Here is a 27879-nt window from a genome sequence, read left to right on the forward strand (position 1 = left end):
ACAGGTGGAGTGCTCAGATAATGCAGGAAAGGACAAGACCTCATGCAGACAGAGGGACAGTTGCTTGGAGCTCAGCATTTTAGGTGCTCCAGGGCTCTTTCACACATGCAAAGGGGAAAGATTCCAGCAGCAGGGATGTGGAGGCTGGGCTGCATGTTCAGATGCTTGTGCTTCCTGCCAGTAATGCCAGGTTTTCTCCCACCAGGGTAACTTCAGGCACACAGAGACTCACAACCCCGTGTCCAGAGAGGAGCTCATGATGGTGCTGGCAAACCTGGAGCAGCTGCAGATCCGGGCACTCTTCTCCCAGCTCTCTTCCTCCGTGTCCCTGCGCCGTGTGGTGCTGGAGATGGCCACGGACACAGCCACGGGCATCCGTGCCAGCAACGTGGAGCTGTGCTTCTGCCCAGCCAACTACCAGGGAGACTCCTGCCAGGTAAGGGGGAAGTGGACGTGCTGTTCCAGTCAGAGGGGTCAGATAGTCATGTTTTGGGTAGCAGCTGCCTCCAAGCTGGCTCTTGAAGGCTTCAGTTGAAATGATAGCTTGGGTTGTTCCAAAGGACGGAACGTTTTCCACCGTGTGCTTGGGAGATGTGCAAAAGTTTCATCTGCCTTCTTGGAAGGGATGTGATGGGGAAATCATTCAGGTGCTGCAGTACCTTGGAATGGGTCCTTCTCTCTGCCCAGTTCTCTCCTGGTTAAAAGGAGGAAGGGACTACGCTGAAAAATCTTCATCTTTGCTTATAATCTTTTCTCCATCAGTACAACCCAGTGGGAATTCTGTCATGGAAACTAATTTCGTTTCTTTGCTTTTCCCAAAAGTATCAGGCTGTTTTTCAGATCTGCCTTTTTCTGTCTTCTCAGGAATGTGCTCCAGGTTACTACAGGGACACCAAGGGGCTCTTCCTGGGAAAATGCATCCCCTGCCACTGCAATGGCCACTCAGATCAGTGCCTGCCAGGCTCTGGGATATGCCTTGTAAGTAAACAGTGGAGCAGTGTGATATTTTGGAGTTAGGAGGTTTGTAGCATGTGATTCAAAAGCTCTTTCCATACTAACTGAGCTGACAGAACCATGCCTGAGTCAGAGCATTGGCTTCACTGTTTCAGTGGTGACCCTGCTCAGGGTCACCTTAGGGTGCAGGGCAGTTTTGGGCTCTCCCACGAAGGACTGAGGCATCCTGATAGGGAGTTTTTAGTGCATCCACCATTTCTTGTTGTCAGTGCTGAGCCCAGGGCTTGCCTTTTCCTTGCAGAACTGCCAGCACAACACAGAAGGAGACCACTGTGAGCGCTGCAAGGACGGCTACATGGGCAGCCCCTCTGCCCAAGAACCCCTGCAGTGTGTTGGGTGCCCATGCCCTCTTTCAGTTGCCTCCAACAAGTAAGCACAAGTAATCCCAAAATGGGATTGCCTGTTTGGCCTCACTCTTTAACCACTGGAATGACTCTGTGCCCCACCAGGGCAGGTATCCCAAATCCAGCCTTGTCCTTGTCCCAAACCATGTTCATGGCCTCTTATCTGAGGCCCCAGCAGCCCACAATGAGTGACCAGCTCCCCTGACACCACATCAGTGGTAACTGCTCCTCCCTGTGTCCCCATTCTCATTTCAGTTTTGCTGTTGGCTGTGTCCACAAGGGATCCAACATGCAGTGTCTCTGCAAGCCTGGCTACGCTGGACCAAACTGTGAGCGGTAAGGGGGGTGGCACCTGTGTTTGGGGGGGACTCAGGCACTAACCCTGTGCAGACGCTGCTGTGGCAGAGAAGTTTTCTCCTTAAGGACTGCAACAGAAAGAGCTGGCTCTGCCCCTGTGTGCTTTGTTCTGGAAGCATTTCTTCATTCTTCTTCAGCCTGCAAATGCCCAACTGCTGAAATTCTGTTACTGTGGGTGTATGACTTAGGTGTGCTTTGCCTTGACTTGCAGCCTGGGATAAAGGCACCTTTCTGAGGTATCATGAGGCAAAACACAGAGTGCTTTGAGATCCCTGAGGGTTGCAGCAGTTCCAAGTGTTGGATGCTCACACTGTTCCAGTTGTGCAACTCCAGTGCAGGGTGCAGGCGCGAGCCGCAGGATCCTCACTCCTGTTGTAACTTGTGTTTCTGCAGGTGTGCCCCGGGATACTACGGCAACCCTTTGGTGATTGGCAGCTCGTGCCAGCCCTGTGACTGCAGCGGGAACACGGATCCCAACATGCTGTTCAGCAGCTGTGACTCCCTGACGGGCGCCTGCTCGGGCTGCATGCACCACACGGCCGGCGCGCGCTGCGAGCTCTGCGCGCCCGGCTACTACGGGGACGCCGTGGTAGCCAAGAACTGCACACGTGAGTGGGGCAGGCAGCTGGCCCAGGGGCAAGGGGAGGGTGCCCATTCCCAGCACTGCTCGTCTCTCTCTGAGGAACAGCGGCCCAAATGCAGCTTGCAAAAGAGGTCATGAACATAAGAAGCAAATCCAAGAGGAGAGAAGCTCTGTCTTAACTTTGATAGATAAGGGGGAAATAGCAGTTTTGCTATTAGCAGTAAGTGTTGTGAGTGGCTGACAGGCTCTTCAGTGTAATACTGGATGTATTTTTCCCTGGCAGAGTGCAGCTGTTCGCCTTGTGGGACTGACTCCTGCCATCCACAAACTGGCCAGTGCTTCTGCAAGACTGGAGTGACAGGCCAGCACTGTGACCGCTGCGAGGTGAGGGTCACCTGGGCCCTGGGATGGTGACTGTCCTTGTCATGGGGATGAGGGGCAGCCCTGGTGTGTCATCCCCCAGGCCCGTGAGCTGAGCAGGGATGGCTGCCAGCTGGTGAAGGCTGAATTTGCATGAGCTGCTGTACGTGGCAAAAGCCAATTAAAGATCTGGCAGCAAGCAGTGCAGGCAGCATTCCAGTAAAGTGGCATCATTTGTGAAACTGCAGTAAACCCCATTTTTCTGAGTGCATCCACCTTGGGCAACGGCAGGTTCACAGGGCAGTGTTGGGGTGTGTCTGTGTTCTCACTGCAGCTCCACATCTTTACCGTGTTGCTTCGAGTTTTGTGGTGCTCAAAACAAACCTAGAAAAGGAAAGCTGGGGTCCCTCATCACTGACCCAGAAGAGGGGCACACCTGCTGACCAGGGCATCCATGTCCTGCTTTTCCCTAGGAGGGATACTACGGCTTTGAGGGATGCTCGGGCTGCCGGAGGTGTGACTGCGACGTCGGTGCCGTGGGGAGCAGCTGCCACGTGCAGAGTGGCCAGTGCAGCTGCCTGCCCGGCGTCAGCGGCTCCCGCTGCCACCAGTGTGCCCCGGGCTACTGGGGCTTCGGCCAGGGCGGCTGCACAAGTGAGTGTGGGGTCCCAGCCAGGGGCACTGGGACAGGGCTGGGCTGCTGGTCCAGTTGCTGAAGGTGGAAAACAGCTGGCAGCTGTCTGAGGGCCTGTGCACATCGCTGCTTTGCACAGGGAACCCCCAGCAGTGGTGTGTGGATGGGCACAGCTGGAATAAAACCTCTCCCTCCCCTCTCTCCAGAGTGGTAAAAGCACAAAATGATTCTCTGTTACTCAACCCTGCAGAGTGTGAGTGCAGAGGGGGCTCCTGTGACCCTCGCAGTGGGGAGTGCACGTGCCCCAACGGGCTCACGGGGAAGCAGTGTGATGTCTGCCTGCACGAGCACGAGATCCTGGTGGCAAACGGCCCCGACAGCATGAAGTGTGAAGGTCTGTGTCCCGCTGTCCTGGGGAGAGAGGGGAGGGAAGCCCGGGATAGGGCCTGTGCTGACTGCTGCGTCCCCCTGCAGTGTGTGACAGCTGTGTCCTGCTCCTGCTGGAGGACCTGCAGAGCATCGAGGCGTCCTTCCCGTCCATCCGCGGCCAGCTGGTCACCCTCAACGCCAGCTCCATCGCCTGGGCTCGCCTCCACGGCCTCAACGGCACCATATTGGCCATTGCTGTACGTGGAAGGCTTCACATCACCTTCTGCCTATGTTTCCTGGCCTGTTGGTCTGATTTAGCCTCTTTCATTTTTTTTTTCCTAGAACCAGCTCCGTGAGTACCACAGAGCCATGAGCAGAGTCAGGCAGAGGGCTGATGAGCTGGAGGATGAGAACATGGATCTCACACAGGACCTGAATGCACTGCAGCACAAAGTAGGGTATTTCTCCATCTTTCTTTGCCAGAGCACAAGTCTCCCTTTAACCAAAATGAGGTCTTTGAAGGTTGTGAGGAGCCTAGTTCAGGCAGGTTGGTCTCCTGCTCGAGCAGAACTAAGTTGCAGTGTTAGGTGCTCAAGCTGGGTTACCTGCTTTTCTTCCTTGGAGAGCTGTTAAACATCATAGTAAACATCATGATACTATCTTGATTTAGTACTTGCTTTTGAGGTGGCTCCAACTTCAAGCAGTAAAAATTAATTCAATCAAATATCATTTATAGAAGGGACATACAAGTAAGGAACACAAAACATCAGGGTCCATCATGGATGGAATCTATATCCAGTCTAAAACCTAGCAGTCGCATCTTCAGAGAATGTATAAACTGAGCAAGATTTGATTTCACTTGATTTGATTTAAAAACTGCCTGTTTCTAGTCTGAAGGAGAGGGAAAAATCTCTACTTGATGACATACCTCCCCAGACAGCCGCAAAGACACTGCCCTGTGTGTACCAAACAGGCAGACTGCAGCCCCTGTCTCTTCATTAGGACCCAGGCGTGCCTGGCTCCAGGCTTTGGGGCTTCCCTGTGTTAAGAGCACAGAGCAGTGCTGAACTCTGTGGTGTTGGGATTGTCCCAGCATCCAGAGCCTGTTGCATTGGAGCTGTATTTAATGCTTGTGCTTCTCTGAAGATGCTAAATAAGATCATCCTTCAGTGCATTGTGGGACAGCAGCATGGGACAGGCTCGTTCAAGCACCTCACATTCCCAGGCCTTGTGTGCCATTTGGGAGCAACAGTCCCACTGACAAACCACATAAAATATCATCTCATACTTGAACTAAGCTGGTGTTTTTGTGGTAGATGACCATGACTCACAGAGAAGCGATTCGCATTGAGCAGCACACGAGGGACACGTACCAGAGAGGGGAACAGCTCCTGCTGCACATCCAAAGCATCCAGAGGGGCATTGCAGGTATGTCAAGAAGGGTCTTCACTTCGGGGTTTTTTTTCCCTGTGATATGCCATGCTCTTGGTATCAACCACTGCCAAGTACTCCAGTGCTTAGAGAAAGCCATGGAGAGAACAAGGGAAAATACAAAGGAAGATCCCTGCAGAATCTCAGCTTTTATACTGACCAGGCTTACTGTGAGTTTCAGCTGCTTGGCTAAACACAAGTCTGGGGAAAAAAACACATTCAACTTCCATAATTGTTACTTAAAAATGCAAAAAAACAGCAGCAATCTCAGGAGAGATTGAGCAAAAGAGAGTGGCTGGATCTTGGACAAGAGGTAGAGGCACAGAAAGATGCTCAGGATGTAACATGTGTTACTGGTAGTGGCCAAGGAGGCTGAAACATGGGGCAGTACCTCTGGGTGATCTCAAGCAATTTGTTGTCTGAGTGCTGCCTGCAAGCTGTCAGTGGTTTGTAAGGAGAAGAACCTCAGGGAATTGTGAAGGGCCTGGTTTGGTCAGTCTAACAGGGGTGTGGGTTTCTCTGCAGAGCTGGTGCGGCAGATGGCCAGGCTTGGGGCAGCGAACGCCAGCACCACGTCCGGCGAGGAGTTCCGGCAGAAGCTGGCTGAGGTGGAAAGGATGCTGAGGGAGATGAAGGAGAGGAGCCTGGGAGCCCAGGAGGAGCTGGCAAGGCGTGAGCACGAGGAGGCTCAGAAGTGTGAGTCCAGCTCGGTGGCACGGGGCTGCCCCAGGTCCTGCTGGATCTGGCTTGGAGCCCACGCAGACACTGCACATTGTGGTCGTGTTTAGAGAGTGCTGTTAAGAACCAGGCACCCCCAGCAATTTTTATAGGAGTTTCAGAGTCCCCTGTGACACTCCAGTGGGACAATTCGTGCTTCCTTTTCCCTTAAGGCAAATTTCAGAGCAGAACTAAGCAGGTAGTTCTGTTTGATGAACAAAAATGACAACACCTAGAACCAGGAATCACCATTATTATGTCATGTATTCACATCACACATGGATAGGAATAAGTCACACCATGTTTCTTCCTATTTGCTGTCCCCATAGAGTAGCAATCAGCAGCCAGCTCCCACGGTAGCTCTGCTGTCCTGAGGGGATGCTTGCAGGAGTGAGAGCAGTGAGCCCAACCAGGGATGCTGGCACTGCACAAAGAGAGCACTTCTGATTAACAGGCCTTGGTAAAACATAATTTAGTTGCTGAAAGCTGGATTTTTAAACTGGCTCTTGTTGGAAATAAGTAATTTTTTACAGTGGAAGTAATCAAGGCCTCAGATGGAGTTTCTCCATCATCTGGAGCTTTTCAGGCATGGCTGTGTGTCTTTGAAAGAGATCCCATCTCTCACCAGCACTGAGGGTTTGGAGACAGTCATGGACAAGATCCTGTGCTATCTAGGCTGAAAAGGAAGGAGGGAGGGAGGGGTGGAAGATGGTCACTTCTGGCCTTGATATCTGCCAAGACCAGAGCCAGGCTTTAAGGCAGCCAGGCACATGAAGAGTCTGTTTAAAACAGGAAGAGGAGTTAGCAACAGTTCTCATCCCTCCCTCCCCAGTGCTGCATCGGGTGAAGAACGAGCTGCATGCCCGCTGGCAGTCCAACCAGGACCTGGTGAGCAGCATCCAGGAGCAGCTGGCCCAGCACAGCTCCCAGCTCATGGATCTGCGAGATGCCCTCAACGAGGCCGTGAACAAAACCAGGCAGACAGAGGAGTTGAACAGCCTGAACCGAAACAACCTGGAGGAGAGTCAGGTAGACCTCCACCACAGTCCTGGCTGTGGAGTGAGGGAGGGCTGTCCCAGCCCTGCTGGTCCCTAACCCTGGGTCTTTGTGTCCAGCAAAAGAGCCAGGAACTCCAAAAGCAGCATGCACTGGTGCAGGAGACCCTGCAGATGGCCAAGGACGCCCTTGCCCAGGTCTCTGACTTCCTGCAGATGATGGAGCGTGCACAGGAGGTGAGTGGCAGAGGCACTCTGGCATGGGCAGAGGGAGAGGTGTGGCAGCCCTCGGCAGTGGCTGGTGTCCTTGCAGGCATACGAGAAGCTGGCAGCGCTGCTGGATGGGGCCAAGCTGCCCCTGACCGAGCGGGTCAAGAAGTTCTCCCCAGCCAGCAGCAAGATCCCCATAGTGGAGCAGGCAGAGGAGCACGCCCGGCTCCTGGATGAGCTCGCAAGGAACCTGTCTGGGTGAGGCACCTGTCCTGACCCTCACTAGTCAGGCTGTCTCCTGCCAGAGCTGGGGATGGGAAACTGCAGCCCCACCATGGCAGGGGAACAGTGGGGTATCACCTCCAAAGTTTTATACTGGAGCACACGTTGTGCTGAAGAGCACAGAGGGCTTTGTCTGTGAGGGCCTGGGCAAGAGCCTGAGTGTTCTCCATGGACTTGATGGCTTCATCTTCCAACACAGCATTATCCAGGACACAAACCAGGATGGCTTTATCCAGAGGGCAGTCAATGCCTCCAATGCCTACGCCAGCATCATTGAAGCTGTGAGGAAAGCAGAGCAAGCAGCCCACAATGCTGACACGGCAGCCAGTGAGGCCCTGATGGTATGTGCTGTGGGAAGCCCTGTAAGATGGGCAAAAAACAAACTGACACAAGGGCACTGCGCTCTGTGCCTGAGAGCAGAGTCTGCCACAGCTGGGGCCACACTCACTGTTCGGGTCTCCCTGTCACACCCCTCTGCAGTGGTCTGAACGAGCATTTTTGTGTGCAGTCAGAGCCAGAGACTTGGATTCCTCTTCAGAGTCCCATGTTTTTTTCACAGAATGTCGTATCAGAAAACCTCGGGGCCACCTCCAGAACGCTGAAGAGGAACAGTAGCAGCCTGGAGGAGGCTGCGAGGAGACAGCAGAGCAAACTCAATGGTGGTGAGAGAGGCTCCTCCCAGGATCTGATATCCCTTGGGCTGGACTGAGCTCCAGCAAACTGCATGTGCATTTCTTTAATTGCAGCTATCAAAGGCACTCTGCAGACAGCAAAGGACAAGCTGGCTGACCTCCGTGCGAGGAAGGAGCAGCTCCTGACCCAGCTCCAGTCTGTGCAGGACGTGCTGGGCAGGGAGCAAGGTTTGTTCTGGGGCAGCTGGACTGGTTCTCTCTGCTCCCTTCTTCGTGCACTGACTGTGATCCAAGGTGCTTCCTCCCTGCTCATGGACACCTCAGAGATATTTCTTTCTTTGCAGAGGACACAAAGGACACAATCCAGAATGCCAAAGCAGCTGCTGCTGAGGCCAACGAAACAGCTGCAAGAGTGGAGGATGCTCTGAGCACCATGAAGAAGAACCTGGATGAGTGGAAAAATCAGTATGGAGGCCTCCGAAATGAAGACCTGAACCAGGCAGTCCAGGATGCCAGGAAATCTGGTGAGTGCTGAGCCTGGTGTGCTGCCAGGGTGAGTCTGATATGAGCCACTGCATTCACAGATGCCCCCAGAGTATTTTTGAAAGCTGTGCTTTGCAGCTCCAGATCAAGAGCAGGGGGATGTGGCCAATACTGGAGGCTTTAAGTGCTGGCCCTTTTCTTTTCCTCTCTTACAATGTCTGTATCACCTGTAGCTTTACTGCAGGAGGTTGCATGCACTGGAGCATTCTCAGACACCCTCAAGGCTGTTTGGTTTAGGGGGATCTCTCTGTGACTGCCCACAGCTACCACTGCTTTGACTTGCATTTTTCAAACTGCCCGAACTTTGCATTTCCCTTCCTTGCTAACCTCCAAAACTCCTGACTCCTCTTCCCCAGTGTCCAGCCTGGAAAGCACCATTCCCCTGCTGCTGGAGAAGCTGAGCAGCCTGGAGAACAAGAGGAACAAAAACGCCACCGTGTCAGAGAACATCGTGAGGATCCGGCAGCTCATCACACAGGCGAGGAACGCTGCCAGCAAGGTGAGCTCAGGGGAGGGTGAGAGCTGGGCTGAGGGCCTGGGGTGGAGGAGGGCTTACCTGAGGGTAGCGTGCAAAGGGGAGGGTGTTTGGGGAAGCCAGGCAGGGTCCCTTTCTTGTGGGGTTTGGTAGAACTGGCAGTGACCAGACAGGTGGCAGTGGGTTCAGTGCCACAGGGCTGGATTTCTCTCCCTACAGGTGAAAGTGCCCATGAAATTCAATGGCAGCTCAGGGGTGCAGGTCCGGATGCCCAGCAATCTGCAGGATTTAGCAGCCTACACATCCCTCAAATTCTACATCCAAAACCCTGAGCCCAGGAGCCAGCAGGATGAGGCAGAGGAGGGGCGGTTTGTGTTGTACCTGGGCAGCCAAGAGGTGAGATGGGGCCAGAGGGTGGATGGAGCCCTTGTTGCATCAATGATGTCCATGCCTGTACATGAGCCCCTTGCCTGGTATCTGAATATCTTTGTGGGGGACACAAAACCCCTGGATGCAGCCATCAGCCTGGGTGAGGAGTGGAATAGGGGGCTGTTTGTCCAGTGCAGCCCTGGGAGCATCAGGGAGAGCTCCTGCCTGTCCCAAATGCCAACATGTGGCACTGTCTCCCTGAGTTCAGGCCACTGGAGACTACCTGGGCATTGTGCTCAAGGACCGCAGAGTGCATTGGATCTACAAACTGGGAGACGAGGAACCAACCTCCCTGAGTGTCGACGAGGATATTGGAGAGCAGTTTGTCACCATCAGCATCAACAGGTAGGGCCTTTGCTCAGGGAGGGGCAGGGTTTGCTCCTTTGGGGGTCTCCCCTGGTCTTGACCATCCCTTCCCGCTGCAGGATCCTGCAGTACGGGCACATGTCGGTGATCGTGGAGAGGCAGAGGGTGCACGAGATCAAGGGAGACAGCGTGGCCAAGGGAGAGCAGGGGCTGCTCAACCTGGACCCACACAACGTCGTCTTCTACGTGGGGGGCTACCCCTCCAGCTTCACGGTGAGGCAGGCAGAGGGGAGAGGGCTTTACGAGGTGTCAGAGCTGCCTTTGGAGGGTCTCACAGGAGGGCAAACCCGTTTTAAGTGTTGGGTTTAATTCCCAGCCTCCTCCTGCTTTGCGCTACCCCAACTACCGCGGGTGCCTGGAGCTGGACACGCTCAACGAGGAGGTGGTGAGCCTCTACAACTTCCAGCACACCTTCGAGCTGGACACCGCTGCCGAGAAGCCCTGCGCCAGGTGGGCACCACGCCCGGGCCGGGAGCAGCCTGCTCCGAGGCACTGAGCTCAGCCCTGCTTGCTCCGTGCCTTGGGATTGATGCCTCTTGTGTGTCTCAGGTCCAAGTCCACGGGAGACCCCTGGCTGACTGACGGCTCCTACTTCGATGGCACCGGCTACGCGGAGATCAAGTTTGAGAGCCAGTTTGGCACAACCAAGCGCTTCGAGCAGGAGATCCGCGTGGTCTCCTACAACGGCATCATCTTCTTCCTGGAGAACCAGGCAGGTGCTTGCTCCCCTGGGGAGCCTTCATCCCTCAGTGGACAGTCCCAAGCCTGCTTGCAGGCGTTCCCAGTTCAGGACACTTGGGAGATCTCAGGGCTGCTTGGAGCAGGATTTCAGCACTGTTGTTAAAAGCCATGCTCCAGGCTGGGGCAGATAGTGCTGCAAGGAGCATTTCCAGCTTGCAGTGTTATCCCTGTCCCCCAGCACAGGGCTGCTGTTTGAAAACAAATCCCAAATAACTGTGACCAGGGCACTGGAAGTGGGACCTACTCCCACCGGTGCTAAAGGGCAGATGGGCTCAGTGCCACAGCTGCATCCTGGGCACCTGATGAATGTCCATCCTGCCTCCCCCAGGGTCAATTCCTGTGTCTGGCCATCCGGGATGGGAAGCTGGCTCTTTACTATGATTTCAGCTCTGGCCTGGAGATGGCAAAACCGAGCAACTCCTCCTCCCTCACCATCAGCAGCACCACAAACAAAGCGGTAAGAGGTAACGGGGCTCTCTTGGAGGGAGGGCTCCTCATCCAGGGTGGGGAGGCACATGGACCCTTGTTTCTGAGGGGGGAAGAGCTGCAAAAAGTTCTTTGACTTGAACCATTAACTTGACACTTTGTCTTCTCTGTGATGGACCTAACTGCCCCAGACTGACAGATCATTTCTCTGCTTTGTCTCCAGATCCAAATTTTCCTCCTCAAAATGAATAACAAGAAGCGCATCCTGGTGCGGGTGGAGCGCCTCACCATCTTCGTGGTGGAGCAGGAGAATTCCCTGGAGAACGCTGTCTCCTACTACCTGGGGGGTGTGCCCCCAGCTGTGCTGCCCGCCAGGTGGGTCCAGCCTGCAATGGGGTGGGGCAATCAGCATGTTCCCCTCGAGTCCCTGGTGGTGGCCCTGGCCCTTTCTCAGCCACATCCAGGGCTGTTGGAACCCCGCTGAAACTGGGGGAGAAGTTTTCCTCTCCCTGTCCATCATCCTGAGCTTTTAAGGATGGTAACTTTTCCATCTCTGGTGAGGATATCACCAAATCCTCCTTTGCTGTGCTGCGCGCTTTGGAGCAGCCTTGACACTGGAGATACCCGTGACCATCACAATTGATTCCCAGGCACGTTGCCTGAAAGAACTGCAGGGATAGATCCTGCCCAGGACTGTGTCCTGCCTGGGGCTGTCCTTGTTAACCCTGTCTGCTTCTCCTGCAGTTTGAAATCTCTATTCCCCATGGGTGGGCCCATCCGGGGCTGCATGAAGGGCTTGAAGGCTCTTGGCAAATACGTCGACCTGAAACGCATGAGCACTGTGGGCGTCAGCTACGGGTGTACCTCGGACCTCCTGGTGAGCACAAAGCCCTGGCAGCCTGGCCAGCGTGCTGGGGAAGGCTCTGTCAGGGAAAGGGAGCACAGGACCCCCAGGACAGGCCCCACCTTCCCTCATTCACACAGAAACAAGCATAAACCTCCCATGTCCTCAGTGCAGAGGGGTCGTGGTGAGGTGCTTGATCCACACGGTTGGCCATAGCAACAGCCAGAGCCCCTCATTCATATCCCAGAGCCCCAGCAGGGCCAGGGCCAGGCTCCCACCTTGGCTCTGTGCTGTCTCTCACAGGTTGCCCGCTCAGTGAGTGTCCATGGCCACGGCTACCTGACCGTGGCTCTGACGGATGTGCCGGGGCTGCGGGACTTCTACAGTGGCTTCAGCTTCCAGACAAGCCAGCCTGAGGGGCTGCTCTACCACCACTCCACCCAGGTGGGCACCTGCAGGCCCCTGGATATCCCAGCAGTGGGGCTGCTGGGGAGGGTGCTGCTTCCTCTTGGGAAAGAGGGGATTTTGGTGCGGCCAGGATGTGGATCCTGCAGTGAGATCTGCACCCTGAGCTCCTGGAGGGCAGTGGGGAAGTGGGCTCTTCATTGGGGTTCAGCTGCTGAGTGGCTGAGTGATGCTTTCTGCAGGAGGGGACGTGCCAGGTGTCCCTCCAGAGAGGCCAGCTGGCCTTGAACCTGCTGGGAAGCGAAGTCACCACTGACAGTGCCTATGCGGATGGCAGGGCCCACTACGTGGCCTTCTACAGCGATGCCCGTGGGTACGTGTCCTGCTGTGGGTGCTGCTGAGGGACTGGGGTGCCCACAGCCACAGGGTCCTGCTGAGCCCCTGCTGCCACCCCCAGGGTCCGGCTGTACGTGGATGACGAGCTGCAGGACACCAGGACGGGCCCCGGGCCCAGCCGGCGGCAGCGGCGCCAGGACGGGCGTCAGCTCTTCCAGCTCGGGGGGTCACCAGATCCAGGCGCCCTCAGCAACCTCACCGGCTGCATCGGGAACGTCTTCGTCAAGCGGTGAGCAACTCCGTGCCCCTTCCACACAGCAGGGCTCAGCCCCTTCCCACCTCCCAGCTGATGTGTGACAAGGACCTTTTCTCCCCGTGAGTAGGATGTCGGAGCCGCAGATGGTGGTGGACCTGCAGCAGAATGTGGAGAGCATCAATGTCACCATGAGCTGTCCCTTGGGCGAGCAGTCGCAGCAGCTCAGAGTCACTCCAAAGAAGGACAGGCGGAAACCCAAGGTACCAGCTGCTGCCAGAACTCCCCACATCTTCCTCCTCATCCTCCTCAGGTGCCACTGCTCAGCTCTGCTGGCACGGCAGGGATGCTCCCCTCACTCCATTCCCTGGTGCCCATTGTGTAGGTGCCAGGCAAGCCTGCGCCGAAGGGCCGCCGCCACGACCAGGACGGGCTGTGCCAGCTGCACCCCGAGCCCCGTGCAGCCAGGGGCACCTTCCGCTTCGGGGGGACCCCGAGCAGCCGCTGGGAGTTTGATGAGATCCCAGCCTCCTTTGGGTGGAGGTGAGCCTCGCCCCATGCCCACCCCATGCCTCCTGGCCCTGGGATCACGGCCTGGAAGCACATGTGCCGTGCAGTTGCAGAGAGCCGGGTGCTCCCATCACTCACTCCCTGGCCCTGCAGGTCCCATTTCTCCCTGGAGGTGAAGCTGAACTCCTCCAGTGGGCTGCTCTTCTACGTGGCGGGCGAGCGAGGCTCCTCCATGGCTCTCTTTGTCTCCAACGGGCGCTTTGTTTTCCTGGTGGAGGTCGGCAGGCGCCGGCTGCGCGTCCGCAGCAAGGACAAGTACCGTGACCGGCGGTGGCACACGGTGAGCGGGGCAGGGGCTCAGCAGGACCTCCCTGAACCACATCAGTGCCCCTGCAGGGGTTGGCTCAGTGCAGCCCTGCTCTGGGTGTTGCTTCTCGATTGCACATGGGACGCTGCAGTTCCAGGGGAGCAAAGGGGACAGCGAAATCGCAGCCGGGGCTGGCTGGACCTCCGAGCTGAGGCCTCCCTTCCCTGGGTGCAGCCCTGGGGCTCCTCCCAAGCCAGGAAGCTCCCAGTCTTGGCGCTGACCTTTGCTCCTTGCAGGTCTTCTTCAGCAGAGACCAGAGCCGGGCTCAGCTGGTCATCGATGGGCTGCGAGCCCAGGGTGCTGCAGTGGCCACCACAGGGCTCTTCGTGGCCCAGACCCCCTTGTATGTGGGGGGGCTTCCAGCTGGAAAAGCCAAGGCTCACATACCGGTAAGGGCTTGGCGGCCCCATGGCATCACCCTCTCTCAGCCTGTTCCCAGTCCCATGGCATCTCCTCGTGCCTCCCAGTTTTTGCCCCCTCTGTGCTCAGTGGCCTCTCTCCACAGGCTGCATCGGCCTCCAGCTTTGATGGCTGCCTGAGGAACCTGCAGCTGGACGGGAGGCCCCTGGGGCCCCCCTCACGCACTTCTGGGGTGACGCCGTGCTACGAGGGCGCACTGGAGAGCGGCGTCTTCTTCACTGCGGATGGCGGCTCCATCGCCTTAGGTACCCCACTGTGGCCTGGGACTAGGAGGGTCACATTCCATGGGAATCCCCTTGGTGCTCTCCTCACCAATGGCATTTCTCTTCCAGCTGATGCAGTGATGACTGAGCAGGACTTGGAGGTGACACTGGAGGTCCGTCCCCGCAGTGCCTCTGGCCTCATCTTCCACATCGGCACGAGGAGAAGCCACCATCTCCTGCTCTACATGGAGGAGACCAAGGTACTGGGAGGGTGGCTTCCCCACAGGTTTTCAGAGGGAGTGGGTGTCCGCTGCCTGTCCCTCTCAGCTCTCCAGCTCTGATGGGTTTGTCTCACCCCAGGTCACTGTGAGAGCAGGCGCTGGGGCTGATGAGTTCTCAGCGTCGGTGACGTGCCCAGCTCTCTGCGACGGGCAGTGGCACACCATTGCAGGTGAGGTGACAGCTCCCGTGGTTCTGTGCCTCTGCTCAGCCCACATCTCCTAGGGGAGCTCAGGACAAGCCCAGGCTCAGCAATTTAAACCCTACCCCCTCCTGTATGCACTTAATTTGGGAGTTTGTAGCTGCCATGAGGTCAGTTTCCTAATTAACAAGAATTCTTGCCTGATCTTAGCACTGTCAGTTCTGGTAGTCAGGTGAGGCAGGTTGTTTTTCCGCTTCATGGAGCTGCTGGCAAGGCCAAGGATGTGCCACAGGACTTGATCCATCCTGGACTGTGTCCAGCTTGAAGTGAAAGCCCAATTTGCTTTGGTGTCGAGTGTGTCCAAAGGGCTCCAAGCCCATAGCTGGGAGCAGGAATTGCAGGATTCATACCTGTACAGGAAACTCAGCCTTTAATGTAGCTGCCATTGAGGAAGTGCTGTTTTGCATCAAGGCCTTTTTGGGGTGGGGGCACAGCTGCAGCCCCATCTCAGCACAGCTCTATTTTAAACCTTCATTTTGTTCAGCCAGCGCGGGGTGAGATTCTGGGGGAGATTGTCCAAACTCTGGGCATTTCCAAGAGCTAGGCCAGGCCTTTTGACCCTCACAATAGTTTTGTACTTGCTCCAGCAGTGGTCTAGGCTAGATAGCAGAGGTGGGCTTGCTCCTTGGGTAAGGAAGCAGCACTGACTGTTGTTTTCTTTTGAAGTTACCAAATGGAAAAACGTAATCCAGGTGGATGTGGACACAGAAGGCAACCACACAGTGGGACCCAGTCAGCCTCCTGCACCCAGCACAAGGGCAACCTTCTCCCTGGGAGGGCTGCCAGGTGAGTTGGGAAAGATGTGCTCCAGAATTAAATACCCCAAGGACAAGGGAGATACTATTCCTGGTGCGAGGAAGAGGTTAAGCCTTTGCCAGACTAATGCCTGCTTTTCCTTGTTTCTTCTGCAGAGACAGACAAGGCCAGCACGGGGCTGCTGTTACCTCCCCTCCCTCACTACGTGGGCTGTGTCAGGAGCCTGCAGATTAACCAGAAGCACGTGGACCTGCCTCGAGCAGGGACTGCCCGGGGCTCTGTCGGCCTGAAGGGCTGCCCGGTGCTCTAAGTGCCACATCACAGGCAGCCTGAGGGACAGAACGCTGCTGCGGCCCCGGCGTCACCACTCGGAGCACTGACCGTGCTCGGACACACTTATCTCCAGTGACTGCAGGCACAGAGGGGCCACAAATCCCAGGGGAAGGAGGGCAGGGGAGGACAGCTGGGGAGAAGGGGACACTTCAGGGATGTTTCACAAATAGAACCAAAAAGTTGCAGCAGGATGTGGCGACAGGTGAGCCCTTCCTGGGTGGTCAGGGATCTGCAACAGGGCTCATGCTGCCCCGTGGCTCGTGGTGGGAGCGTGGGCTGGAGCACAGAGCAGCCCTGCAGCTCGTCCTGAACCCTGTTCCCTTCACCCCACATGTACAAGGCACATAGATTTAGTTCACTGAACACTTGAGGCTGTTAATAAATGTCACAGACTGTCTGCTGATAAAGGCTGCAGGCAGTTTCTGTTTTATAATAAATGCAATTAGGACAAACTGGATTAATTCCGTCGGTTTTGGGGTTTTATAAGCAAGGGCACATTTAACCTCCCCCCAAGGGCAGTCTCAGCTCACCTGCTACTGCTTCGCAAAGAGCTCTGCAAGGGGGAACTTGGACAAAATTCTGTTCACAGAATTAGCATCTTCCTATCACAGTAATTTATAAGAATCAAAAAACCAGAATAGGCTGGGAGAACAGCTGAGGGAAAGCAGAAAGGCACAACCACCACTGGCTCTGCACTTGCATTCAGCACTGGTAGTTCACTGACAAAAGTCCTGTTGTGTGAAGCAAGAACCCATTGCTTGAAAGGGAAGAAATAGAAAGATTTACCTCCACATCTGGCCAGGTGTGTGGGGTGACACCTGGCCCTCACCCGCCCTGGCTCCTGCTCAGCCTCCCTCAGCCCTGGTGTAGTGCAGTCTCCACTTGAAGCAGCTTTTTTCTCCCAAGACACCCAGTTCACTCGTGCACTTACACGTCATATATATATTTGTGTGTGTATATATATATCTCTGGCCACTTGGGGACAAAATCTTGCTTCTGAAATGGACTTGTAACTTATATCATTATATTGTGGGTTTTTTTTTATGAGGGGTAAATATTGTAAAATGGGTTTTTAACATGTCCATCTTAAATGTAATTATGACCTGTTTTTAAAATTGTAGTATTAAAGATGGTCTTTGTAAATCACTGGTACATACTTTGGAGTTAAATAAAGTTTTATGTTACTCTCTTTCACTTTACCTGGGGAGAGTAAGCATCAGGCTGATGACCTGGAAGAGGGATAATCAGCACTGTAGGGATCTGTACAGATTGGAAGGAACAGTATGGCAGATAAAGAAAATTCCTTTATTTGTAGATTTATATAAGCATAATATGAAGTTAGTAATCCTACTGCAGTTGCTTAAGTTAGTATCTAGGAATATCTGTAAGGAAGAGCAAATAACTTAATCTAAACTCATATCTTCCTCTTCATCTTTCTTGTCCTTAGAGTCTCCTTCCTTTTGGTCTGACTTGACACTGTTCTGCATGGCTTTGGCAAAGGCTTCTACATCTAGAAGTTAAACACACGAGTTACTGCATTTCCTGGGCTGGAGCTCATTGTCCACACAAGGTTAAGGCTTCATTACTTAGAAAGCAAACATTTGCTATAGTATGAATTAGCAGGGAGGAAAATTTTGAATAGTAACACACATCCAGATCTCTCCTACACAGCATTTTATGCACTTTAATTGTGCGTGGGCATCCTAAGACCAGAATTCTTTCATTAATAGGAGGGATGCTAAAAACTCATTAGGGAAAAGGGATTGCCTTTTCCCTAATGGGAAAAGAGCTGGCCTTGACTGTGTTCACTAATTTCAGATTAATCATTAAAGGCTCCCACAAGAAAGGCATCCCTGAACAAGGTGACTGTGACACCTCCAGAGTCTTTTGCACCTCAAGCAAGAAAACAAAGGCAACACATCTCTACAGAACCCCAAATTCTCTCACTGCACATAACACCTCACTCTGTCTGCTGGAACACCTGTCCCTCCCACCTTTTCCTTGTAAACATCAGTGCAAGAGTAACCTTGCAGACTCACAATTCTCAGAGAGGGAGAGTTAGAGAGAAGCTGATTCTTACACCCCACATTCAGTGGTCGTGTGCAGCGCCAACACCCCCAACAACCCCCTCTTCTCCTGCTCCCACCAGCGCCAGCACTCACCGCCTTTATTTGCTGCATCTACTGCCTCTGCAGGTAGCCCAAACTGGCTCATGAGTGGGCCCAGCTGTCCTGAAGCTAAGGCAGCACTGAACATGCTCAAAGCCTGTGGAGGATTGGAGTCAACAGCATCAAAATAAAGTTTGCATCAGATTCCTGCAGCAGTAACCCCAGGAGGAGAGCAGTCCTGTCAGGGCAGGGCTTAGGAACAGATAAGCAATAAAATAATCACCAATTACACGTCCTTCACTTCCTTTTACATGGAAGTTGCTACAGTTTAATCTAAACCAGTCATTTAAGTTCCTGAAATTTTGCAAATGGACAAATTTAAATCAATTAGTGTAAATTACTAGTTCAGATTCATCTGTAAGACACCAACTTTTATCACACACAGAGTCCTGCAATTAAGGACTGATGTTTCAGGGGATGTAGTAACCATGAGCATCTCCTCCCTTCAGTCACTTGAAATTACCTTTAATGAGCCATTTAGTGAAAGGGAATAATGAATTTACTACTACTCCTGTCATTTGCCAGAGCACATTTATAGTCAAGAAAAAGGTAAAGCCCAACTCCAAAAGAAAAAGTAAAAACCATTCCCATCTGCCCTTGAGTGACTGCAGGAAGAACTAATGCTCTGTTAAACCATGTCCCTCCTCTCCACTTCTACTGAGCAACTTCCCACTCTGAACAGTGCCAGGAACCTGGAAAAGCAGGGCAAGGTGAATCAGGATGATGGGAAAGGGGGCAGAAGTGCACTTCCCCCCAGAGCCAGCATCTACCTGCTGGAACTGAGGAGACGTCAGGGTGTTCTGGATCTCTTCCGCAGTCTGCGGCAGGGATTCCCCTGAGGGAAGGTAAGGCATCAATCGTTCCTGAACTTCAGCGTTGGCCAGGATGGGAGCCATGATCTCAGGAGTCAGAACAGCTGCCAGGTCCACTAGGAGAAAACAAAATGTTAGCCATTAGACTACGCCCAAAACCCCAAGTTTTTGTTATGTAAATCAAATGACCTAGTTAGGGTCTGAGTATTAAAATTATTATCACACTGCCACCATCTTTTCTTCCTCTCAGTTCTGGAGTGAGAATAAGCCTCCTGAAGCAGTCAAAAACAGTATTGAAATTAAAAAAAAAAAAACCACACCAAAAACCAGGAACAAAAAAATTAAGAGACCTTTCAAACCAATGTGGAACAGGACAGGACAGTAAACAGCTCCAAAGGACTCCTGGATCCAGCAGCTGCCTGGTCAGAGCACTGTTACCTTGCTGTCCTCCTGCTCCAGATGGCACATTCATAGTAGCTAAAATGTTCTGAAGGTCACTCAATTGAATGGGCTGGGTTGGGCTTGTGGCTGAGCTGGTTCCATTACCCGAACTGGGAACGGGGCTGGGACTGGTCACCGAGGCAGCCGCAGGAACGGACGGGGCCGGCGTTACACGGGTGGAAGAAGTCGTGGAAGATGGAGTCACTGCAGCCGACTGGCTGCGAGAGCTGGGCAAGACAATTAGGGTAATTAATTCCCTGCAAAAACCTCTTGTATTCTGAAAAGCGTCTTTTCAAACCCTTACAGTAGGAAAAACTCCTACCTCATTTTAGAGAGGTAATAAGCAGCTTTGATTCCCACCCTATTCCCCATTCAATAAGCCATGATTCCTCCCACAGCAGTGGCAAGTTCCCATTGCAGGAGCCCTGCAGGCCCAGGGCAGACAAGGCCTCCTACCTTGATGATGAACTGCTGGTTGGAGGTCCCCCACTCCCAAGCAGACTGGCCAGCCCAGGTCCCGTCAGTGCACCCAGCCCACCTTCCGTGAACATAAAAGAACAACAGGTTTAGACATTTATTTCTTCAGGGTTTCTGCACCTCTCTTCTCTGGAGAGGCTGCTCTTGTAACTGAAAGGTTTTATTTGCTAAAATAGAGGAGGGGGTGAAAGAGCCCAACCCACCCTCCCATCCCCTTCTGCAAATTAACAGGATCTTCTTTTCTGATCTTGAATCCCCATTAGAGAGCTGAACAGCTCAGAAATTACTCAATTTCTAGGTGTACACAAGGATGAAGTTACTCCAGTTTGTGCCATATGTACATCATTGTAACACAGCCCTCTCCTCTTATCTGCTATACCAAAAATCCAACTTTTCTATAAACTTTAAAACCAAGGCCCTCGGCAGAAGATCCCGGAGGCATCTTTGAGTCACCACCACTCCTCTCTCCTCACAGACCAGGGGTTTGCCGCTTCAAACCTAACGCAGAGATGCAGCAACAGAATCAGCCAAGCTCTTCAACACTTCACAGGCAAAGGAAGGACAGCTCCACACACCAAGTGCTCTCAGGAGAGCAGCCAGCAGGAAACCAACACCCTTATGCCAAGAAACCAGAATCAGCCTCCTCCATCACACTTCCCAACTACCAAGGACTTATGGCAGGGTCAAGAACCTCAGCTGGGAAAATGCCTGGCTGCTGGCCCTCCTGAAGTTGTCAGGGACTCAAGCGTTTCCCTACAACTCCTTTGAGCCACATCAGCCAACACACAATTTCCCATCAGTAGTTCCTTGCACACCTGATTATACACACAAAGCACCTGCATTTCTCACCCACCTTTAAGAGCACCTGGGAACAGAGGACAGAACAACAGCATTCAGTGAGCAAACCCATGGTCAACTGCAGCTACAGACCCTGTGGGTCAGAGTGAGCCCCTGCCAGTCCCTCCTTGTACAGGAACAATCCCATGGAACCAGCACTTCCTGTCTCTTATCCCAGAGCTTCTCCAGCAGTACGCACGGCAGGTGAAGCTCACCACACACTGCTCTGCTCCATTTCATGGTCAAAGTGACCCAGGAGCGAGAGAGCTCCTTTGGAGCTCTGCAGAGCCCCAAGAGATGCAAACCAGCTGTAACGAAGATGACACTCCCAGGGGAAAGGATCCCCAGGGATTCACCACAACCACTGTTTGCAGCAGCAAGCAGATGGTTCTCTTTCTGTTACATGTCAATCTGGCTTATGGCTGGATGTAAAGGCAAGGAAAGAAGAATTGCTGAGGAAAAGTGTTGAAAAAAGGAGGACAGCCTCAGGATTATGTGAAGCTTCAAGAGGAAGATCTTTTCCAAACACATCCTAAAAGGCCAGATTTTTCCAACACTAACATGAGATTTGCATCTGAACGTCCCACCAATATGAGACTTGCATCTGAAGCTAGATAGACACCAGCCAGATCCACAAAAATGGACTTCTGAGCTTAAGCACAGAACCTTTGTCTGCTGTGATCCTTTGCCTATTTACAGTCGAGGGTCTGACCTGCCAGAAAATGCTCCTGGAGCATGGATAGCATTGAGAACAGACCACAGCAGGGACTCCACCACAGCCCTCAGCCCCTTCAGAAACCACCGATTCCAGCTCTCCTCAGAGCTGCTCAGGAGACAAAGCCCTGCCCTGAGCCTTGCCCCTCTGAATGGGGAGTGCCATGGGGTGGGACCACTCTGACCTTCCTCTTGAACTCTTTCTACTTTGCACACAAATATTCACTGAATCAGAAACAACACAAGCAATTCCACAGCTTGGTAAACAGCACATTCACCAGGAGCAAATCACTGGTTTTCAGTCCCTGCTCCAGTGAATATTTAGGAAGAAGAAGTGAAGTAGAAAAAAACAAGGGAAAAAAAAGCAAGAAGATTCAGTGCAGCAAGGAGCAGAAGCACAGTTCCTTGCAGATCAAGCCCTGAGATGAGTGCTGTGTAGAATCTGGTACCCTTTTTCTGTCCCTGAGCTCATCTCTGAGGCAGGGCCTTGCCTTCTCACATGAAAGAAGTGCTACTGAGATCAATAGCACTGCTTGAAAACATTGTCAGGTAAGATTTAACCTGGCAGGAGAAAATACCATTTTGGCATAAAGATATTAAAGCATTTTACCAAGTCCTCCTAAGCCCGTTGGTCCGATCAGCTGCATGAGCTGGTTATGGCTCATGTTTCCAAGAAGGCTTTGCAAGCCACCCTCACCTAAAAACAAAAACATTCTGAAACACAACATATTCACATGGTTTTTTCACAGCACTCCGGCTCAAACAGCAGGAGATTAATTGGCATCACATTCTGTATGGAAAAACAGTTTCAAGTGTTTACTGATTCATGATCTTCATAAAAGATAAATGTAACTTGGTTTCATAAAGAGGTAAGACTCCAGAGAATCTACTGGAAACAAAGAGATTTCTCCTGGCAGTCTTAACTTTCAGCCTACACCTATTTAACAGCACAGTTTATTCTGCTAAAAGCACATTTACGCTTCTGGTATTAACATTGTCCCCAACTCACCCTCCACAGCCATCAGGGATTTCTTCCTAGGGAAATCTAGGGGCTTAGTCTAAACATAAATTAAAAACAAAAAAAGTCTCTGATATGAAGGAGCAGAGGATGGACTGTACCTCCTAGTGCTGAGAGCTCGTGGCCTCCGCTGGCATTCCCACCCAATGCCCCTGGCATGGGGGGGTTGTTGAGATACTCGTTCACCTTACGGCAGTGCTCCTCATCCTTGTCTGTCTTCGGCTCCTGCAAGAGAATTGCTCTTGGTATGAGTTATACTGGGGGGATTTTGATCCAAGACCTTTGTCATTGGCTTCCCACAAACCTGCATCCAGAAGAAGAGTCGTTTTGATCCTGCCTTGAACTTCAATACATACACACGGCCTGTGGTGCACTGTGGGACTCTCTTGAACTCACAGTCATCGGGAAAAATAATCAAATCCTGGAAAGTGCACCAGGAGAAAAAAAAGTTTGAGAAAATACATCAATATTCCTTTTCACCTCCTAAATCCCTCTGCCCTCCTCCACAAACTTTCTTCCATCTGCTCCTCAGAGCACAGAGCATGTGGAAGTGCAGGTCTGTCAGTGGCATTCTCACCCTAATTTGTCCTGAAGGAGCTCTTTCCACAGTGCCAGCAGATCAGAACATGACATAACACCTCAGCACTGAAACACCAGCTCATACTCACATCTTCCACATTGCCCGAAGTCCTGTCCTTCCAGCAGAAGTGAATGAGGGAATCATCGGTTTGCTGGATGTAAACGAGGCCTTTTCTCTTGTCTGGAGTTACAGTGCTGCCTTTCAGGGACATCTTCCCTGCCCGAAATTCCACTAGGTATTTGCTCGAGGAGCCACGAGAGCCTGGCACCAGGCTTGGAAATAACGCACCCGAAGACATCCTGGAAAGAGAGAGAGCAGCAGGTGTGATGAGAAACCTTCCCATAGCCTCTCTTCCCAGTATCAAATTTCAACCTTTACCAGGTGGCTTCACAAAAGCAATCTGTCCCGCTGCCTGCAGAATTCCAGGGCGAGTCAACTGAGCTAAAGCAGAATCCTGGATGGGGACAGGAGGCTCTACAGCCCCCCACTAATAAAGGGCAGCCTGTGTGCTGAGGCACTTGAAAATGAAGCCACCGGCCCCCGGCGCTTCCTTCTTCAGCTCGAGCCATGGTTCAAAGCAGGAAGCCCCGCTGTATCTTCAGACTGCGGTTGCAGCACCCCGCAGAGCCCCAGAGGCTGCCCCGTGCTCCACTGACCCCCACGCTGACCCCCCGCCCCCCCCCCGCACTGACCGACCCGCGGGCCTGGCGGCGATACCGGGCCCGGCCGGCCCTGCGCGGCTGTTCCGGGATCGCGCTGCGCTCACGGCCCGGCCGGCCCCGGCCCCGCCGCTGGGCCAACAGTCGGAACCGAGCCCGGACAGGGTGGGGGGGTCGCGGCCCGGCCCGGGCACCCCCCGCCCGCCCAGAGGCCGCGATCTTCTGCCGGGCCCCCCGAGACCGTCGTGCTGCCTTTCCCGCGGATTCCCCCGGCAGGAGACCCCCAGCCCGGCCGCCTTTGGGCGCGCGGTCCCGGGGGTGCCGTGGCGGGTCCCGAGCGGTACCTTCAGCCTCCTCCTCCTCCTCCGCCGCCGCCGCCTCAGCTCTTCCTGCCCCGCGCGCCGGAACCCCGCCCCGCGCGGGGCGCGCGCCGCCGCGGCTCCGCGCTATTGGCTGGCGCGGCTGTCAATCAAAAGGGGCGGGGCGAGGCGCCCCTGCTGTGTCACGGAACATGGCGGCGCTCCCCTCACCCCTCCGGGCCCTCATGAGCCCCTCGCTCCCATCCCATCCCTCAGCCGAGCACGGCCCAGGGCCAGCGCGTCTCCAACATCACCTTTATTAGCGTCACAGGCAGGGAATGGTTACAAAAAATAAATCCTTCCACGAATGGCTAAAGCCCGGATTGCCTCAGAGTGTTTCAGTATTGTTTCCCTGACCCAAATCGCAGTGTTTGCAAAGGGCCTACACAGGTGTGATCCCAACAGCAGTGCTGGGTGAAGAGTCTTTGGTTTGCTTTTTAAAAGGTGTTTTGGGCAAAAAAATTACTGGGAAGTTGTTTTAAATTATTAAACGAGAATAAATAGTTCTCATTAGGTCTCTTCTAGGATAGATGGTTCCTGTCCTTGTTAATCCCGGTGCCAAGAATCCTATAAATGCTGGATGTGTGAAAATCTGCTCCCCATTTACAGCAGGATGTCACCTCCAAGATACAAATGCTGTACAGCAACTACCATTTTAACTTTCCCATTGGTAACATTTTTTACCAGATGTCCACTCTCTCCCCAACTCCAGCTCTCCCTGGCCTCTCCATCATCACACCGAGGTCAGTGCTGGGAGCGCTCCCGAGGCTCTTCCCGCTGCCAATTCCCGGGTTCGGATCCAGCAGCACCGGCACCGCACGGCCCTCGCTGCGCTGCACCCATCACACCACGGAGTGCAGGGCCAAGGTGCTGAGGAACAGAGTCCACCACGGCTGGACACCTCCCATTTAAATCATCTTTGTCCAGTGACCATCACAATGAAATCGAGGTACAGCCCCAGAGCTGGCTGAGCAAAGCCAGAGTCCTCCTGGCCCCCCACCAGCTGCTCTGTATGGATCTCACAAAAATCTCTGCCACCATCCAGAGGCCCAAAGGGTATTTATTTATTAAGTATTTATTATAATTTCTTTCTAGCTGGTTTCTCTATGTAGCTGTATTAACATATACTAACACAGTTATCTTATATACAGTGTTTAATCAAGTTATAAAAGTGACATTCTTTCAAAAGGTGCAAAGTTATTAATGTTTTGACACGTAAACTAGTGAGGCGAGATCTGCATCGAAAATAAAAACTTTTGGACTTTGAGAGCATTAGGAATGCCAGGGCTGGCCAAGCAGAGCCGTGTTGGCAGCACAGGGAAAGGTTCAGCAATGCTGGAAGTGTTACCAATGAACAACAATAAATTAGAATGGGTTTGGAACTAATCTGAAATTTTACTGAAAACTTCAGACTAAAGGAACGGGAGACAGGGGTGAAGATATAACTAAAGTGTTCTTACAATGGAAATGTTCCCAGTTTCTTTTTATATCCCATGAAGATTCTATACTGAAGTTTGGATTAAACACATTGGTACAATTGTTTCATGCTTTCACATAATCACAAGGCTTTAGGTCTTTGAATTTAAATCCTGGCTTAGACAAAAGGGATGCTAACCTGTACACCTCCTCTCAGAAACAGAACATCTGTACAGTTTTTTTCCATTCAGGCAATTTCTATTTATATGCATTGTTTTAAAAACATCACTCCAGCATCGAACATACTATGTAGTTGAAGTAAATTTTAAACTCCCACTGGTCTAATATGTGATTCATTTCAATCCTCACCTAAGAAAAAATTTCCTATGGCACATACAACAAGTCTGGAAAGGAGTTAACAGTGCCTGATGCTGTCGTTAAAGCTCAGGTTTTTATCAAAACTATTCTTATACTGTTCCACACGGATCAGCAGTGTCTTTTCACAAGTGTCTGTGCCCATACTAGGAGCAAACACAACCCTACTGTGCCATTAAGTCCAGCTCAAGTTCTGAGGACTTCCATCAACACAAATTACAAATTTTGGCAACAGAATCAAGTTGCCATGAACAAGATTCAGATTGTGCCCTTCCTTACTGCCTTGAAGTTTTACAGCTTCTCTTATTTTTCCAATGAAGACAACTAAATTTCCCCCAAATGTAATCCAATTGTTGTACACATGATTTGCTGGAAGAATTTCTCTATGAACACGTTAATTTGCTTTTGCTTTTTAGTCCTCTGACTGAAACACTTCAAAAATCTGCTTTCTGGATGGAATCACAGATGTTCTGGACACAAATCAGACCAGTTCTTTCTTAAACTCTTCATGTTGCTGGCACTTAACACCAACAATTTCTAAATTACTGTAAACTTCACAGCAGCACAGCCACTCTCCATTTTCACTGGTTACTCTGTTAAAAACTTTCATAAAAGAAGCAGCAACATTAACATTAGTTTTAATTACTGGACCTAATTTTTCAAGGCTCTCTCTACATCCTGGCCCCTGAAGTATACTATTTGAAAGAAAATTAATGCATCACTTCAGTAATTGATTATTTCCAGTATTATATGGCTTTGATGGATATGGAACAAAAAAAAAAAAAAAAAACCCAAAAAATCCCATTTTTTGACATCACGTGCTCACAGGAAACTTGTAATAGGTATAACTCTGCCAAAGCTTTAAATTGATTCTGCTTTTTCACAACATACAAAACAGACGTGACCTAATAATGAGAAACATGCAAACCAAAACTTCCCCCAAACATGAACCTGCGTGGATACACACACGGAAGTGCTTCCAAAGGAAAGTTTAGTCTAGAAGCATACACAGTGCCAAAGCTGCCAAAGGTAGTGCAGAAGTTTTAAGCCTCCAAGTGGTAGCAAGCAATATATTGTACATTGGAACCACCTCGACATTCCTGCTATTGCTTCCAAAGCCTCTCCTATGTAAGAACAGCATTTGACCTCAGGAAAAGCACATTTTGGGTGTGCCCTTCCCTTCTCCTAACGTATGCTCTATGGGATTTATCACAGGTATACAGTTTAATGCTCACAGTGTCCCAAAGTTGTGAAGACTCTGTAACAGACAACTACAGTGCCAGAGGCTCGGGCTGGGTTTTGTGTCCCAAGTCTCTCAGTTATGGAATTGTTGAGAGTGGGGCCAGGAGCTCCCGTCCCCAGAGAGTGCTACATACAGTATGGAGAGTGTGACAGGACTGGGTTTGATCCTGTTGGTACCATGTTGGCTTTTCATCCCTGCTCCGAGTGCCAAAAACTTCAGCTTCTTCTCTATTGTACTAAGTATCAAGGATATTATCTCTATTTTATTTAAGTTACGTAGTTTTCAAGGATGTTATATGCTCTACAGATACAGCATATCCTCCTGCCAGAGAAACTAGGGGAGGAAATGGAGAACCAAAGGTCCCTCTGAAAATTAGTGAAAACCTGATGATTTCAGGTGCAGCTTTACGGAATGAGCACAACAGTATTTAAATATTTGGCAATCCAGCGTTAGTGAGAATTAAATCATTGATTGTTGACTGATAGAATTTCTGTTAAAATTTACTTTGAAAAGCTGGGGTTTGCTATCAACAAAACCAGAGTAACTGGCTTGGAATGAAATCTAGTAACTAGATGTCCGGATGAGATGAGTAATTGCTTCTGGAATTTCAGTATATGTCTGGACAGTCTGAGAAATTTCTATCAAAATAGCCACCTGAGTACAGCCAATCTGGAGTCCCAGTGTATGGGTTAGTGCCTTGATGAAACCATCTGTAAAACAAAAAAAGGAGAGAAACAATAAAAGAAAAAAAGCAAACAGAATGAATACTTAGTAACAGGGAATAAAAACCCAGTGTTGCTTCTTTCACAAAACATTCTAAAAATACACTGGTATTTCTTATGAAACAAAAAATTCTTAGGAAATATTCTGAACATGAAAATCATTGAACTTCCTACACAATTATCATCACTTTGTAAAGTACCTTTTATTTTAGCTTAAAGTCAAGGAGTATGAAATGGATTTT

The 27879-nt window shown here is 51.8% G+C and overlaps 3 protein-coding genes across 5 annotated transcripts in view; 1 reads left to right on the top strand and 2 right to left on the bottom strand.

The window, feature by feature from the left end:
• The window catches only part of LAMA5 (laminin subunit alpha 5), an 85840-nt gene extending 68830 nt beyond the window's left edge, over positions 1 to 17010 (top strand). Inside the window, exons 41-80 of the mRNA XM_053958863.1 lie at positions 206 to 436; positions 865 to 978; positions 1256 to 1383; positions 1614 to 1694; positions 2109 to 2323; positions 2582 to 2682; positions 3132 to 3312; positions 3543 to 3686; positions 3767 to 3918; positions 4004 to 4114; positions 4978 to 5089; positions 5618 to 5788; positions 6642 to 6838; positions 6925 to 7041; positions 7118 to 7272; positions 7496 to 7637; positions 7856 to 7958; positions 8043 to 8156; positions 8273 to 8452; positions 8828 to 8970; positions 9166 to 9342; positions 9584 to 9720; positions 9801 to 9954; positions 10058 to 10191; positions 10291 to 10453; positions 10811 to 10939; positions 11132 to 11283; positions 11653 to 11785; positions 12056 to 12196; positions 12400 to 12530; positions 12615 to 12782; positions 12877 to 13009; positions 13132 to 13289; positions 13410 to 13596; positions 13860 to 14012; positions 14129 to 14288; positions 14376 to 14506; positions 14607 to 14697; positions 15394 to 15513; positions 15639 to 17010. Coding sequence (XP_053814838.1) covers positions 206 to 436; positions 865 to 978; positions 1256 to 1383; positions 1614 to 1694; positions 2109 to 2323; positions 2582 to 2682; positions 3132 to 3312; positions 3543 to 3686; positions 3767 to 3918; positions 4004 to 4114; positions 4978 to 5089; positions 5618 to 5788; positions 6642 to 6838; positions 6925 to 7041; positions 7118 to 7272; positions 7496 to 7637; positions 7856 to 7958; positions 8043 to 8156; positions 8273 to 8452; positions 8828 to 8970; positions 9166 to 9342; positions 9584 to 9720; positions 9801 to 9954; positions 10058 to 10191; positions 10291 to 10453; positions 10811 to 10939; positions 11132 to 11283; positions 11653 to 11785; positions 12056 to 12196; positions 12400 to 12530; positions 12615 to 12782; positions 12877 to 13009; positions 13132 to 13289; positions 13410 to 13596; positions 13860 to 14012; positions 14129 to 14288; positions 14376 to 14506; positions 14607 to 14697; positions 15394 to 15513; positions 15639 to 15793 — 5799 coding nt within the window. The 3' untranslated portion in view covers positions 15794 to 17010. The remainder of the gene's footprint in view (positions 1 to 205; positions 437 to 864; positions 979 to 1255; positions 1384 to 1613; positions 1695 to 2108; positions 2324 to 2581; positions 2683 to 3131; positions 3313 to 3542; positions 3687 to 3766; positions 3919 to 4003; positions 4115 to 4977; positions 5090 to 5617; positions 5789 to 6641; positions 6839 to 6924; positions 7042 to 7117; positions 7273 to 7495; positions 7638 to 7855; positions 7959 to 8042; positions 8157 to 8272; positions 8453 to 8827; positions 8971 to 9165; positions 9343 to 9583; positions 9721 to 9800; positions 9955 to 10057; positions 10192 to 10290; positions 10454 to 10810; positions 10940 to 11131; positions 11284 to 11652; positions 11786 to 12055; positions 12197 to 12399; positions 12531 to 12614; positions 12783 to 12876; positions 13010 to 13131; positions 13290 to 13409; positions 13597 to 13859; positions 14013 to 14128; positions 14289 to 14375; positions 14507 to 14606; positions 14698 to 15393; positions 15514 to 15638) is intronic.
• Positions 17011 to 17102: 92 nt separating this feature from the next.
• ADRM1 (ADRM1 26S proteasome ubiquitin receptor) lies at positions 17103 to 23969 on the bottom strand. Of its 2 annotated transcripts, none has more exons than XM_053958868.1 (10): positions 23867 to 23969; positions 22952 to 23162; positions 22588 to 22704; positions 22385 to 22508; positions 21876 to 21962; positions 19694 to 19775; positions 19235 to 19464; positions 18755 to 18912; positions 17979 to 18081; positions 17103 to 17326 (listed from the first exon to the last, which is right to left on the bottom strand). In XM_053958868.1, exons 2-10 carry the CDS (start codon positions 23159 to 23161, stop codon positions 17220 to 17222), a joined length of 1218 nt encoding a protein of 405 aa, XP_053814843.1. In that variant the 5' UTR covers position 23162; positions 23867 to 23969; the 3' UTR covers positions 17103 to 17219. The 2 variants fall into 2 exon arrangements, with proteins under 2 accessions (XP_053814843.1, XP_053814842.1); XM_053958867.1 differs by lacking the exon at positions 23867 to 23969 and adding an exon at positions 23242 to 23439.
• Positions 23970 to 24921: 952 nt separating this feature from the next.
• OSBPL2 (oxysterol binding protein like 2) overlaps positions 24922 to 27879 on the bottom strand; it is a 33708-nt gene continuing 30750 nt past the window's right edge. For both annotated transcript variants that reach the window (XM_053958866.1, XM_053958864.1), the window contains one exon: positions 24922 to 27625. In XM_053958866.1, the coding sequence (XP_053814841.1) occupies positions 27523 to 27625 (103 nt within the window). In that variant the 3' untranslated portion in view covers positions 24922 to 27522. The remainder of the gene's footprint in view (positions 27626 to 27879) is intronic.

This window comes from Vidua chalybeata, chromosome 17 (assembly GCF_026979565.1).
Source record: "Vidua chalybeata isolate OUT-0048 chromosome 17, bVidCha1 merged haplotype, whole genome shotgun sequence".
Taxonomy (NCBI): domain Eukaryota; kingdom Metazoa; phylum Chordata; class Aves; order Passeriformes; family Viduidae; genus Vidua; species Vidua chalybeata.

Coding starts and splice junctions, on each gene's coding strand:
- ADRM1 (XM_053958867.1), bottom strand. CDS start 23,432: ATGGCTCGAGCTGAAGAAGGAAGCGCCGGGGGCCGGTGGCTTCATTTT. Junction 21,963..22,384: donor CGAGCTCTCAGCACTAGGAG/GTACAGTCCATC, acceptor TTTTGTTTTTAG/GTGAGGGTGGCTTGCAAAGC. Junction 18,082..18,754: donor CGTCTCCTCAGTTCCAGCAG/GTAGATGCTGGC, acceptor AATCCTCCACAG/GCTTTGAGCATGTTCAGTGC.